The sequence below is a fragment of the Marmota monax genome, unplaced genomic scaffold, assembly GCF_021218885.2.
Source record: "Marmota monax isolate L192 unplaced genomic scaffold, Marmota_monax_Labrador192_F-V1.1 WCK01_AAM20220418_F8-fsc00014, whole genome shotgun sequence".
Classification (NCBI taxonomy): Eukaryota; Metazoa; Chordata; class Mammalia; order Rodentia; family Sciuridae; genus Marmota; species Marmota monax.
The window spans coordinates 15,924,287-15,939,388 of record NW_026695222.1 but is presented as its reverse complement, the minus strand read 5'-3'; the positions used below and the strand labels follow the sequence as shown (position 1 = coordinate 15,939,388).

The following is a 15,102-nucleotide window of genomic DNA, read 5'->3' as shown; positions in this document are numbered from 1 at the left end:
AGTGGGTCCCCTATGTGGTGAGCTATTTTTCATGGGGGGGGGGGTGTTGCTGGAGCATTCTTAACCACCTTTCCAAGAAGGATTTGAGATTTGCTAAAAGTACAATTCTCCTTAAGGTGTCCTAGACCATGACTATTAAGACTCTTGATAGCTGGTTACAGCAGCCTTATTGAACTCCTCAGAGTAACTCTGCAAGGAGAAGGGCCTTCTTGCAGAACCTGAGGTGGCTATGTTTAGGGATTAATGGAGGCCAATAACCAGAGCATTCTTAGGAACTCAAGGAATCATTCTTGTCTGATGTTCATCCTACATGTTTCTTCGTCTTCTTTTTTTGCTCTGCCCTGCCTTTTTCTGGTTCCCTTGGTGGGACTAGGTAGCCTAATGTGGGTATATAGACTCCTAGTCTAAGCCCCATCTTCCTGGTAAAGGACTCTGGCCTATCTTGTGTCAGATGCTTATATCTGAAGCATTTGACTCTGGTCAACAGGATGGAATCAGAGTGTAGGAAGAATCCTTGAGGATTCTTAACTTCCAAACAAGGAATATGGTACCTTCCTGGGATGCAGGCTGCCAACTTTTCATATCCCCTCCAACTCCCAAATTGAAGAAGCTGAGTTCTTTGGGAGTATGGTTTAACCCAGCTCTTAGTAAACTCATAGTGTGGAAGCTCTACCCATGTTCTTCAGGCCAAGAATACTATGGTTTCAGTTGCTCTTGCCCCAGCTCACTTATTTCCAAAGATTTCCCATCAGGAGAGATGGAAGTGGAGAGAGCTAGAGGCCAAGAGGTTTTGCCTAAGGGAAGAGGCACTTGGTAAGAACAGAAACTCAGGAGATTTCTACCTAAGGGTAATAATTTCAAAAACTATGGAGATTTTAGTACTAAGCAAATGAAAGGAGGTTGGTTGTTCTTAATTAAGAGCAACAAACTAAACAATAAACCAGCTAGTTCACCATAAAAGCAAGAGAAGAGATCTCTAAGAACTCTCCTAAGGTCAGAACTAATTTCATCCTCAGAAACTATCCCTGCTTGGGGCTGGGGTTGTAGCTCAGTGGTGGAGTACTTGCCTCGCACTTGTGAAGCATTGGGTTCGATCCTCAGCACCATATAAAAATAAATAAAATAAAGGTCTTGTATCCCTCTACAACTAAAAAAATTCTTAGGAACAAAACAAACCTATCCCTGTCTTTAATTCAACCAAATCAGACTTCGGAGCAATTTATGCCCCTGGGCATTATCAAAAATAGTATTCAGCCAGCACTTTGTGGAGCCTAACTTCTGGGTGTGATACCAGAATAGGCAGAAAGCTTAACAGAGATTGGAGAAAGAGCCAGTCAGAGAGAACCATCCTAGGGAGACTGTATGCATGCCCTGTCTGAAGTATAACAGTAAAGTCTTCACTAGTCTATTGGAGAAATGGACTTTACTGAAATAGTCTGGCCCTAAAGGGGAACCATCTCCAGAGTGCGGGGCGCCAATTGCCAGGTTTCTCTTCGAGACTAAAAGGCTCAGGGGTTACTCCAGTTAAACTGGGCTAACTGGGCTGCGCAAAAATAACCACACAAGAGACACAAATACCTTTTTCTTTGGGGTCACTGTGATGGCTCCTCTGACCTTACGGGTCCACAGGAAGAGAGAGAGAGAGAGAGCACACATGGGCTGACCCCTTTTATTGAGGAGAAGCTTTTCAAATGAGGTAAGGGGTCAGGTTTCAGGGGGCTGACATCTAGATAGGCCACACCCAAGGGCACAGTAAGAGAAGAGGACACACACAAGGCACTTCCATGGAACATTCTATCCTAAGCAGGGCAAGGGGTTATATTACAAAGGAACAGGTAAGCGTAGCTCCACCCATGGGGCTGTAGCAAGACATGCCCGGGCACGAAGACAGTCACTCGAACTCTAGAATAGCAGGGCAGTCTAGCAGCATGGGTGCCTGACACCACATCACCCAGCAGAGGAGTTAACTCAGTCACGTGCGAGGTTGATCTCCCACACTACAATATATTACCTATATGTTAGTTTTTTATAAAAATTATGATAATACAAAGAAACAGGAAAATGTAACCCATATACAACCAAAAGTAAGCAATGGAGATTGCCTATGAAGGCCCAGGTAAGAGATTTAATAGGGACTACAAAGCAGCCATTAGAAATATGATCTAAGAGGCTGGGGTTGTGGCTCAGCGATAGTGTGCTCGCCTCGCACATGCGAGACCCTGGGTTCAATCCTCAGCACCACATAAAAATAAAAAAATAAATAAACAAGTGAAATAAAGGTGTTGTGTCCAACTACAACTAAAAAAAAAGAAAAAGAAATATGATCTAAGGGCTATGGCTATGGCTCAGTGGTGGAGCGCTTGCTTAGCATGTGTGAGGCACTCGGTTTGATCCTTAGTACCACGTAAATAAATAAATAAATTAAATAAAGGTATTGTGTTCATCTACAATTAAAAATAATTAGAATTGTAATGCAAAAAAATAATAAGAGAGCTCATGTGTAATGGCATAATTTGGCGTGAACATACTTTATATACAGTTACAAAAAATTATGCTGTGAATGGATATTATTATTGAAATACATTCCACTATTGTCATGTATGTAAGAAATAAAAAAATCAATTATATTTCTGTATACTAGTTATGAACATTGACATCGATATTAAAAATATAATACTAAAAAAAGAGAATTAAAAAGAAAAAAAAAGAAATATGGTCTAAAAAGTAAAGGAAACTCTTTGTAGAAGTAAAAAAAAGTGCCTGGCATGGTGGCACATATCTGTAATCCCAGTGGCTTGGGAGGCTGAGGCAGGAAGATCACAAGTTCAAAGCCAGCCTTAGCAACTGAGCTGGATCTTAAGCAACTCAGAGAGACCCTGTCTCTAAATAAAATTTAAGAAGAGCTGGGGATGTGGGTCAGTGGTTAAGCACCCCTGGGTTCACTCCCCAGTACCAAAAAAAAAAAAAAAAAGCTTTGATGATGATGTTTCATTAATTAGATAACAATAGAATGGAAATATAAAAAGAAAGTCACATGGACATACTCAAGTAAAATAACTGAGTGAAAAATTTATTAGAAGAACTCAGCAGTAGATTTGAACTGGCAAAAGAGAATCAAAAAACTTGAGGGGCTGGGGCTGTAGCTCAGTGGTAGAGTGCTTGCCTTGCAATTGTGAGGCACTGGATTTGATCTTCAGCACCACATAAAAATAATAAAGATATTGTGTTCATCTACAACTAAAAATAATTAAACAAAAACTTGGGCTGGGTTTGTGGCTCAGTGGTAGAGCGCTTGCTGCACATATGTGAAGCACTGGCTTTGATTCTCAGCACTGCATATAAATAAGTGAACAAAATAAAGGTCCATCAACAACTTAAAAAAAAACTTGAAAAATAGATTAAGATCCAGTATTCTGAATAACAGTGAATAAACAATTAAGAGGGGCTGGGGTTGTAGTTCAGTGGTAGAGCACTTGCCTAGCATGTGTGAGGCACTGGGTTTGATTCTTAGCACCGTGTATAAATAAATGAATAAAATAAAGAAATGTCCATCAACATCTAAAAAAATATTTTTTTTAAAAATTAAGAAATATGAACAGAGCCTCAGAATAATGTGAGATGGTGTTAAGTGCACCAAGATATGCATAGGAGAAGTAGCAGAAGGAACAGGAAAATAAATTTCAAAAAGTAAAAACAACCCAAATTTAATGAAAAACACTAATGTGCACATCCACGAAGCTTAAAGAAGTTCAAGTAGAATAAACTCAGTAAAGTCTACACCCAGACACATAATAAAAATGGTTAAAGACAAAGAAAATCTTGAAAGTTGCAAGAGAAAAATGGTTTGTTGTGCCCAAGAGTATTCAATAGGATTTAATAACTGACTCTTCATTAGGAATAGTGGATATCAGACATAGTGAAACCCAAAGTGCTTGCTGAAGGAGAAAAACTGTCAATCAAGAATTGTCTTTCTTGCAAAACTGTCCTTCAAAAATGAATAGACATTCCTATGTGATGGTCATCATTATACAAAGTACATGTATGAAGACTTGAATTGGGTGTTAACATACCTTATATACAAACAGAGATATGAAAAATTGTGGTATATATGTGTATTAAGAATGAAAAAAAAGTTCATCTATAATGGCATAACTTGACGTGAACATACTTTATATACAGAGATACGAAAAATTGTGCTCTATGTGTAATAAGGATTGTAATGCATTCCACTGTTGTCGTGTATTTAAAAAAAATAAAATCAATTTAAAAAATTAAAGAAAAAAATGAATAGACATTCCTAGATAAACAAAAACAGAGACTCCTTATTATCAGACAAATATGTGGAAATTAAGTAATACCATCTTATGAGAAATACCAAAGGAACTTCTTTATGTTGAAAGCAGGTGACTTCAGACAGTTCTTCAAATGCACACACACATGCATGTGCACACATACACACAAAGAGCTCCAGTAAAGGTAATTTTATTATTTAAATGACAGTATAAATTTGTATTTCGTTTCTTAGCTAATTTAAAAAGCAGTTATATAAAATTATGTTTATAATTATATTTGACAACTGTACAAAGAAAGTGAATGGGATGAAAGTTGTATTGGAGAAAGAATGCTAGATGATAACTTGACTCTAGGGGAATTGGTGAAAGGAATCAAAATGGTTAATAATAAGGTTAATGTAAATTCTGCATATATTTATATAGTTTTCTTTTCTCAGTTTCTTTAACAGACATAAAATTATATAAAACAGTTACAACAATGTATAACAACTATTGTTGGGTTTTTGACATGTGTAGACATAATATGCAAAACAATTAGCACAAAAAGTTGGGAAGAGACTAAAGCTGTATAGGAGCTCTGGAATTTAATATAATTCTGAAAAAGAAGTCTGTTAATATAAATATGGTAAGCCCTAGAGCTAATTGCTAAGATAGTAGCTTAAAACATATAATGGGTAAATCATTAAAGGAATTATATTATACTGAAGAATATTCACTTAATCCAAATAGAGCACTAAAGGAGAAAGAGAAGCTGGGTGTGGTGGCACATGCCTGTAAATCTCAGCTACTCAGGATGCTGAGGTAGGAGGTTCACAAGTTCAAAGCCAGCCTGGCAAACTAGGGAGACTTTGTCTCAGAATTTAAAAGTGGGGGTGGGGCTGGTGATGTAGCTCAGTGAGAGAGTGCTTTCCTAGAATGCCCAAGGACCTAGGTTCAAACTCCTCTCTCCCACTCCACAGTGCTAAGAAAAGAGAAAGAGTGCAAAAGAAAAAGAAGAACAAGAAACTCACACAATATATAGAAAGGAAAAAGTGAAATGCAGAAATGTGAAAGGATTGATTGAAATGACAAATTTTAATATTGGATTAAACTAAAAATATCCAATTATATCAAGTGTACAGGAGAGACACTTGATTAAAAGATAAAAATAGATTTAAAGTAAAAGATTGAAAAGACGTTCATGTGTATGAGCATACATAAGAAAATTGGAGTGGCTATACTAAAAGAGACTTTAAAACAAAACCTGTTGTCAGAGGCAAAGGGAGACATTTTGTAAAAAATAAAAAGGTGACTCCATTAAGAAGATATAACAGTTATAAACGTGTGTGTCTAATAACAGCCAAAATATATATTAAGCAAAAACAGATTTAAAGGAAGAAATAGACAATTAAACTATAATAATTGGAGACCTTAATATACCACTTTTAGTAATTGCCAAACAATCAATAGGGAAATGGAAGACTTGAGCAACATTATAAACCATCTAGAACTAACAGGTATAGGAAACCGCACCTAACAACCGCAGAATACACATTCTTCTTAAGTACACATGGAACATTTTTCAGGATAGACCATATATGCTGCTATTTCTTAAAAAGTCTTATCAATTTTAAAAGGATTAAAATTGTGTGAGATGTGTCTTCTAATCACAGTGGGATAAATTTATTTATTTGTTTGTTTATTTATTTATTTTTGGCAGCCTGGGGATTTAACCAGGGACACTGTACCACTGAGCTATATCCCAGCCCCCATACCCTCCTTTTTCAGTACTGGGGATTGAAGTCAGGGACACTCAACCACTGAGCCACATTTTGTATTTTATTTAGAGACAGGTCTCACTGAGTTGCTTAGCACCTTACTATTGCTGAGGCTGGTTGTGAACTCTCGATCCTCTTATCTCAGCCTCCCCAGTTGCTGGGATTACAGGCATGCACTTTTTATTTTTTATTTTGAGACAGAATCTCACTTAGTTGTCGAGGCTGACCTTGAACTTGGGTTCCTCCTTCTTTAACCTCCTGAGTTGCTGAGATTATAGGCATATGCTGCTGTACCCAGTTTATAGTGGGGTAAATTTAGAAATTAATGGCAAGAAGAAAAATTTAGGAAATACACAAATATGTGGAAATTAAGCAGAATATTTTTAAGTAATCAGTAAGTTAAATGAAGGGAATTAGAAAATATTTTGAGACAAATGAAAATGAAGACACAGTATACCAAACTTCAGGATACAGCTGAAGCATTGTTAAAGGAAAATTTATACGGTAAATGGCTACATTTATTAAAAATCTCAATGACCTAAACTTCTACCTTAAGTTTTTGAAAAATGAGTAAGCCAGTCCCAAAGCAGGCAGGTGAAAAGAAATGGTAGGATTAGAATGGAAAATGGTGAAATAGAGAATAAGAAAATCAACAGAGAAATACAGAAAACTGGGCTGGAACTATAGCTCAGTGGCAAAGTGCTTGCCTAGCATGTGTGAGGCACTGGGTTCTATCCTTAGTACCATATAAAAATAAATAAAATAGAAGCATTCTGTCCATCTACAACTAAAAAAAAAAAAAATTAAATCCAGAAAACTAAAGTTGGTTGTTTGAAATGTTCAACAAAACTGACATACTTTTAGCTACACTGACAAAAATAGAGAAGGTTTAAATTACTAAAATCAGGAATGAAAGTTATATTTCTGTAAACATTGCAAGTAAATTTAGATAACCTAAATGAAATGGACAAATTACAAGAAATACAAACTGTATAACTGACTCAAGAAAAATAGAAAATTCAAATAAACATATAAAGAAGTAAAGAGATTGAATTGGCAATGCAAAAAACAACAAAAGGGCCACGTGGCTTCTGCCAAATGAGCAGGTATCACATGATGAATTCTATCAATAACAACAGTATTACAGACTCTTCCACAAAACAAAAGAGGAGGGAGCATTTCTCAGTTTGTTGTTTATGGTTGTTATCCTGACACCAAAACCAGACAAAGACATCAAAAGAAAATTGCAGACCAATATCTTACAGATACAGATGCAAAAATCCTCAAAAAATAAAAGATACTAGCAAACCCAATACGGTAACATTCATGAAAGATTTTACACCATGACCAAATGAATTTTTTCAAGATTGGTTCAACATATGAAAATCAATTCATGGAATACACCATATAGTAGCATAAAGAATAAAAACTACTTGGTCATTTAAATAGATGCACAAAGAGTATTTGCATAATCCAACACATCTTCATGATTTAAAAATAAAACAAAAACAAACCACAACAAACTCAGAAGGGAACTTCCTTAACGTGTAAAAGGCATCTACAAAAAAAAAAAAAAACCATAGCTAATATTCTCTCTCATGGCAGAAGACTGAACATTATTTTCCCCTGCAAGATCATGGACATGATCTTGGACACTTTTTTTCAAATTATACTGGAGGTTCTGGTCAGGGCAGCTGGGGACTAAAAAAAGAAATTAAAGGCCCCCAAATTGGAAGAATGGAGACTCTCTGTTTACAGATGACATGATCTTGTTTGTGGAAAAAACTTAAGGTATTTATTTTTTTAAAAAAGTTTTTACTAAACTAGTAAGTTCAGTGTTCCAGGATGCAAGATTAATTAAAAAAGCAGTTTCACTTAGAATAGCATCAAGAAGAACAAAACATTTCAGAATAAGTTTAACAAAGAAGTACAAAACTATACTCTAAAAATTTCAAAATAACATTGAAAGAAATTAAAGAAGACCTAATAAATGAGAAGACATTTCATTTGCTTGGCCCTGCCCAGTACACTCCAGGGCTGCTGCCTTTACCCCCAGTGCTGCCAACAGCTGGCCTAGGAAACAATACTGTCCTTCAGTGTTGTGCAGGCCTCAGGGACGTGCCATGTCTCTCTGAGCCCCACATCTGCAAAGCACCCCCTTCAGTGGCTGGGGCCTTGTGATGGGCATCTGTAACCAGTCCCACCTGAGGTCTGACCATCACAGGCCCTTCTCTGGAGGCTGATATCCTCCACGAGAGATGACAGAGTTGGTGCAGGGCCAATTCTGGTGATGGAGCACTTGTTTTGCACCATTGGAAACTCCATCTAGCAGTAGCCAGACTGGCCAGTGGCTGCTGCTGTGTGTGCCTTGTTAAGCTGAAGCTTCAAAGGCCTCAGGAACTTTTTCATTACTCACAGAAACCAGTTATACCCTGGTGATGGTACAGAAGGGCTGTTTTCTTATCCTGATCTGAATGACTACCAGAAGAAAGGCATAAGGTAGAGCAATTGGACCTCTGACTCTCCTTGTGTTATCAGATCTCAGACCTCAATAACCCCTTTTAGCCCAAGAACAAAGCTTGCTTGAACAAATGATTTTGAATTGTGAATGAAAAATCTTGCTCTTTCTGTAATGAGAAAGAATTAAAGATAAACAGTAGTGAGGCAGAGGTGCTCAGAGTCCAAGAGGAATTGGAAACTGTGGATACCATCCAGCCAGACATGGAGCTGGGACAACTTAGACCAGTCTAGACAGCTTATCTCCTTTGGTGAGGCCCTAAAACATTTCCAGATTCTAGACCTGTCCTCCTTCAAGAAGAGAATTCAGCCAACTATTGAAAGGATTGGGCTTGTCGCCTCTAGCTCCATCTCTTCAGGTCTCCAAGGCTCTACTTGGGGCCTTTGGAAAAAAGGGACTTGGTCCTGACCATTGCTCAGTGTGCCTGTCAGGACTACCACAGGGCGGATGCTGCATGGGTGGTCAGAACAGAGTACTGTGCCCCCTCAGCTAAGACCAGACCAGGGCTCTTTACCCTGGTGGCAGGCAAGAGTGGGAGCTGAAAGGAGGGTGTCTTGAGTATCTAGTCCTCCCCCAAGGGACAGGCTAGCAGAGAGTATGGGTGACCTGAACAGCCATGACCCAGTGCATCACATCCACCAGACCATCTACAAGAAGCAAACAGGCTCCAAGCTCGACTGTGCCCTCCACAAAGACTACCGTGAGGACCTGGGCTTTCAGGGAGCAAATCCAGCTACAGACCTTAGAGGGGCAGGCTTCCTTGTCTTTCTTCATCTGCTATAGCTGGTGATGGGTGCAAAGACCTTGCTGATGGCCCAGATTTCCCCCCATCTTGTCACCATTTCCAAAAGTACTCTTTCAGTTTGTTGTCCATGAATGTCACCCACATCACCATCCAGACATTGAGAGAAGAGTTTCTCTCCAGGGAGTATAATCAGCAGCAAAAGGTCATTGCCATGGTGAATAGCTTCTACGCTGCCACTTTCCTCTATCTCAGACTCAGGCTTTGTCCTTAATGACTTGGAAGCATTGGCCAAGAAGAATCCACAATGGCTGCTCAAGACCCTGGAGATCTACCTGGCCTAGGTGTCAAAGGGATAGGCCTCCTTGTTGACGCAGAAGTGTTCTGGGTCATAAGCCCTTTGCTTCACGGATCTCACCTTCACAGGTGTGAGTTACCTGCAGGACTGATCTGAGCAGCCCCAGAGACTGACTGATAGGAAGATTCCTGGGCTGGGCCACCAGGCTTCAGAGGGCATGGGACAAACCACATCTGGAGCCCCCTGGCTGAGCCAAGCACCTTTCTGAGGTGAGATGGCAAGCTTCTGGGCTTGGTTGCAGAAAGCCAAGCACCCTCACCACTCAGAGTGACTAAACCTGACCCTTATAGACCTCTAGAACAAGGAAAGTCTTATTTGTTCCCAGCTGGGCTTCAGTTCCCAGGTTTGGATTACAGGAATCAGTGGCAGTGAGTGGAGCATGAGGCGCAATAGCCCCAACTGGATGTGCCACACCTCCCCACAGGAGAGGAGATTACCAAATAGAAGCAGCTAGAATTCTGACTCTCTAGCTAGCCTCTGGTTAGAATCTAAAGAAAGACAGCAGTGACTGCAGCCAGCAGGAGGCAGCATAACCCAGAGAAAGCGCACTAACAGGCTTGTCAGGGCCTGTCTCTCCTCCCTATCCCTTCCCTCCCCTCCCCTCCTCTCCAGTTTGTGATCTAAACATGAACATTGGGCTTGTGTCTCCTGGCTGCTCCCTCCTAACCATTCATGAGCTAGGGCTTCCTCCAGGGAAGGCTACATACTTCCCCAGGATAGTATTCTGGCCTGAGTGAGGAAGAAGGAAGTGTCTCACATTCCAGCACTTTTAGAATAAAGGAGTTGCTCTAGGGGGTCCTAGTGGGGGGAGTGAAAAGACAAACCCACAGAATGAGGGAGGGAGAACATTTTTGCAAACCATGTATTGAATAAGGTACTTGAATCTGGAATGTTTAAAGAACACCTTTAGTTCAATAATCAGACAATACATTTCAAAATATAGACAAAGGATCCAAAAAGACATTTCTTCAAAGAAGATACACAGATGGCCATTAAGCCATGAAAAGTTGTTCAGTATCATGAGCCATCAGGGAAATGCAAATCAGTACTATAATGAGATACCTCTTTATACCCCCTAAGATGGTTATCATTGAAAAGACAGATAATAAGTCTTGAGAAGGATATAGAGGTATTGAAATGCATAATTCAGTTTATTTTTCTTTCCTTTTCTTTTTTTGTGGGGGAGGGTACTGGAGATTGAACTCAGGGGCACTTGACAACTGAGCCATATCACCAGCCCTATTTTTTTAAGTTGTTGATGGACCTTAATTTTATTCATTTATTTATATGTGGTGCTGAGAATCAAACCCAGTGCCTCACACAGCTAGGCAAGTAGCACTGAGTTGGTTAACTCCTTGCTTTTTGCTGAGGCTGGTGCAATCCTCCTGTCTCAACCTCCCGAGCTGCTTGGATTATAGGTGTGTACCACCGCACTTGCCCTTTTTTGTTTTTCTTTTGTTTTTTGAGATGGTGTCTCTAACTATTATACAGGCTGGCCTTGAACTTGAAATCCTCCTGCCTCAGCCTCATGACTAGCTGGGATTACAGGCAAGCACCACTGTACCCAGCCTTATTTGCTTTTGATGGCCTATAAGGTAGTGCAGACAATTTGGAAAATAGTCTGGCAGTTCCTCAAAAGTTAACATACAGTCACCATATGTCCCAGAAATTCTACTCCTAGCTATATACTGAAGAGAAACAAAGAGATGTTTATACAAAAACATTTTCATGAATGTTCATTATAGCATATTCATAATAGCTAAAATATGGAAACAGCCTAAATTTCTACCAACTGATGAGTAGATAAACAAGATGTGAGTTTTTTCATGTAGAATACTATTCATCCAATTGTTTTTAAAAAAGGAATACTGATACATGCTTAAACATGAATAAGCGTTGTAAACATTGTGCCAAGTGAAAGAAGCAGTGATGAAAGACATATTATGCGAATTCATTTATATGAACTATCCTATATAGGCAATTCCGTAGAGTCAGAAATTGAGTGGTTGTTTAGAGCTTGGGGTTTAGTAGGAAGTATAGAGAGTGACTGTTAATAAGTACAAGTTTTCTTTTTAGGGTATTGAAAATGTTCTAAAATGATTGTGGTGATGACTGCACAACTATGAATATCCTAAAAGTCAGTGAATTGTGATTGAGTTAATGAGTGAAGTGTATGGTATGTGAATCATAGCTTAAAGCCGTTTTTAAAAACTGGTGAGTTAATATGGCCCAGAAAGTGGAGTGCATTGCAGACATATGGAAAATGATCACTACTTTCATAAGCCTTACGGAGCTGAAGAGATTTGGAGGGAAGGACACGCCTCTTGAACTAGTTTTCTGTTCTTCATCCTTGGAAGTGACCTTGTTGCTACGCTCTAGCTATTGCTTTGGAGATGTTCTTGCAAATATTTCTCCCCACAGAGTTGGTCAGATTATACAAGCCCAGCACCAAAAGTTGGCTGTGTCTTGGGGCACAATCTGAGCTGGCCATGTCTCTCTCTCTCCAGAGACACTCATTTCTGAGGGTGCCTGTGTGCCCCACATTGCACCTGCACCTTCCATAGCCATCCTCTCTTGCATGCCTCCCTAAAGTCCCCCATGCAGGTAGTGTGAATCCTGGGGCTTTCTAGCAAGTGTGCAGCAGAGACAGATTCTGCAGGCTGGTTCCCCAGAGTCTCCACATATCACTGGACCCATATATGGTCTGGGAACTGACCAAGGAGTCCCAACACGGACTTAGTCATTCTGGTTTTTCTCCCAAAGTACAGGAAAATGTATGTGAAAAAAATAGAATTTTCTTAATTAGTTTATCTCCAGAAAATTTTTCCTTAGTCTTTACCTACTGCCATTTTAATAGCTATTAAGAACATAAAGATTGAAAAGAAAACATGGTAATAAGTTATAATTAGATATGAGAAAGAAGTTCTGGTGTGCTGTTGCCCAGTAGGGTAACCATAGATAACAATTATGTGCTATAAAATTGTGCTATATCTCAAAAAGCTAAAGAAAAATGATTTTGGATGTTTTACCATAAAGAAATGATAAATATTTGAAAAGATAAATGTTTTTAAAGATTTAAGCATTACAAAGTATATACATAGTCAGCACATCATATGGTACCCCATTAATATGTACAATTTTTATGTATTGTGCTTGTATATGCAGAATTCAGCACATTATAAATGGTTGTTGGTGAACCAGTCTTTGATGCCTTTCAGATATCAAGGGTCACATACATAAATTAAGTTTATAAGAGAGAAAAGAAAACATTAGCATTACTACATGCTTATAAGTTGCTGGCCACTATTCTGAGTACCTCCAAAATATTAGTTTCTTCTGTCTTTGCAACATTATTAGGAGGTATGTACTATTGTCATTATCACTCTTTTACAGATGAATGAGGATGGTTACTGAAGCACATAAAGGTCAACTAAGGCTACCCAGCTAGTGAATGAGTTTCCAGCTCAGCAGTCTGACTTCAGCATCTGTGTTCTTACCCACTGTGCCATGCTGCCTCCCAAGTCATGCTTCATTTGGCAGCTTGTCCTCTTCCAGGGTTATGATTTTTATATTGATGATATAATGTCACTGGGAAAAATTGTTCTGGGTCTGTAGGGTGGAATAAATCAGGCTCTTATGTTATGACACCCTGCAGAAATCACAGTGTCTCCTGGGTCGGCCTTCTCTGAATGGGTTTGATAACCACTTCTCTGTATGCATGGTTCTTCTGGCCTTTGCAAAAGGCCTCTAGAGAAATAGGTCCAGTAGGAGCTTGAAGAAACCTTAGCAGTTACTGTTTCACCCTTTCACCTTAAAGATGAGGAAACTGAAAGGAAATGATTCTCCTAAAGTCACCCAGCCTCTCCTGACTATGACCATTGCCTTCCTAAAAGGGATCTATCTAATGGTGACTGAGGCTTCCTAAGAATCCATTGCTGGGCTTTTCTTGTGTTCCTCATGGTAACCCTCTTTGTCCACTGTAGTAGTACAGAGCAATCAAAGGCCTAGTGAGTAGGTGATTTGCACAGAGTCACATAGCCAGCAAATTTCATTTCCAGAGCCTTCCATTTTCATTATTTTGCTGTCCTTCTTCCCAAGGGTAAATACCTTTTTGGAGTGGACGAGACGTTTTGTCAGCTGGTTAGTAGAGTAAATGTGTTGGGTTACCTAAAGCTCAGAGTACAATGCCTTACAGGTATCAAGTGTCCCAAACATACTGCTTATCTGCTGCTTTAGTAATGATGAGATTCTGTACAATGAAAATCTGCTGGTAGATGATGTTCATCTATGTCTGTGCTATCAGTTGTAAAACCCAGTCTGCTTTAGAAAATTGAGCCTTAGAAAACTTTAGATGGGTTTTTGAAAACTGGGAGAGATCTTCAAAAAGGTTCCCTTGGGCTTTCAGCAGTGTGCCTTGTGGTATCTAGGGAAAAACAAGTAATTAGTTACTTGAAGGGTTCTACACAACTTGCTATCAGACATCTGTCTGTCTGTCTGCTTTCTGCTTGGTGGCAGGGGAAGGAGTACCAGTAGGGAGGGTAGAATGTGGCACTGCATTGACGACATCAGAATGTTTTCACTTTGTTGGTGAAACAGACTAGAACTACAGAGTTGGTTTTTCTAGGTTTCTTGCTCACCTAGCTTCTGGGGATTGAAGGAGTTTGGGGGGCTTTCAAAGTCTGGTGCGGGCCTGGGCCCAGTCTAAAGGCTTTTACCTCCAGTCTGTTCAGAGCATGTTGGAGGACAGAAGTGTTTCCTCAGGAGCCATGACTCACCTTCTCCCTGGGGCTGTGTCAGCCTCCACTGTGTTCCCTCCTCCAGGCACTTCTGAGGAGAATGGGCTACCTCACACTTCAGCCAGGACCCAGCTGCCCCAGTCGATGAAGATTATGCATGAGATCATGTACAAACTGGAAGTGCTCTATGTCCTCTGCGTGCTGCTGATGGGGCGTCAGCGAAACCAGGTGGGCACCTCCCTAGCATCCCAGAATAGGAGGAGCCAGGGGCAGATGCTGCCTGGCTTGTGGTATGCTGGGTGTCATCAGCCTTCGTTTAGAATGGCACTCACTCTAGCCCAGCAAAGCATATGGGTTGTTTTCCTTCTCATAAGGAAACCAGGATCATTCTAGAGCTTGGAGTCTTTCCAGGTACCTTGCTGTAGACAGCATTTCTAGACAGCATTGCACCCAGATCAGAAATGGGCATCTTACCTTAATAATGAGGAGAATAAAGTATAAATAAATAAAACCCTGTAGGGCTGGGGTGGTGGCTCAGTGGTAGAGTGCTTGCCTAGCATATTGGAGGCACTGGGTTTGAACCTCAGCACCACATAAAAATAAATAAATGAATAAAATAAAGTTTAAAAATTTGTTTTTTTTTTTGTTTGTTTGTTTGTTTTGTTTTTTAAAAAAAAGACTGGCCCTGTAGATGTGCAG

At 39.7% G+C, this 15,102-nt stretch overlaps 1 protein-coding gene and 1 pseudogene across 2 annotated transcripts in view; both read left to right on the top strand.

Moving 5' to 3' along the window:
• Trpc4ap (transient receptor potential cation channel subfamily C member 4 associated protein) overlaps positions 1 to 15,102 on the top strand; it is a 78,094-nt gene that overhangs the window by 45,228 nt on the left and 17,764 nt on the right. The window contains exon 9 of one of the 2 annotated variants that reach the window (XM_046432992.2): positions 14,489 to 14,631. In XM_046432992.2, coding sequence (XP_046288948.1) covers positions 14,489 to 14,631 — 143 coding nt within the window. Of the gene's footprint in view, positions 1 to 14,464; positions 14,632 to 15,102 lie in introns of both variants that reach the window. The other variant, XM_046432991.2, reaches the window with a different exon arrangement.
• Positions 2 to 14,457, top strand: LOC131423795 (ELMO domain-containing protein 3-like; annotated as a pseudogene).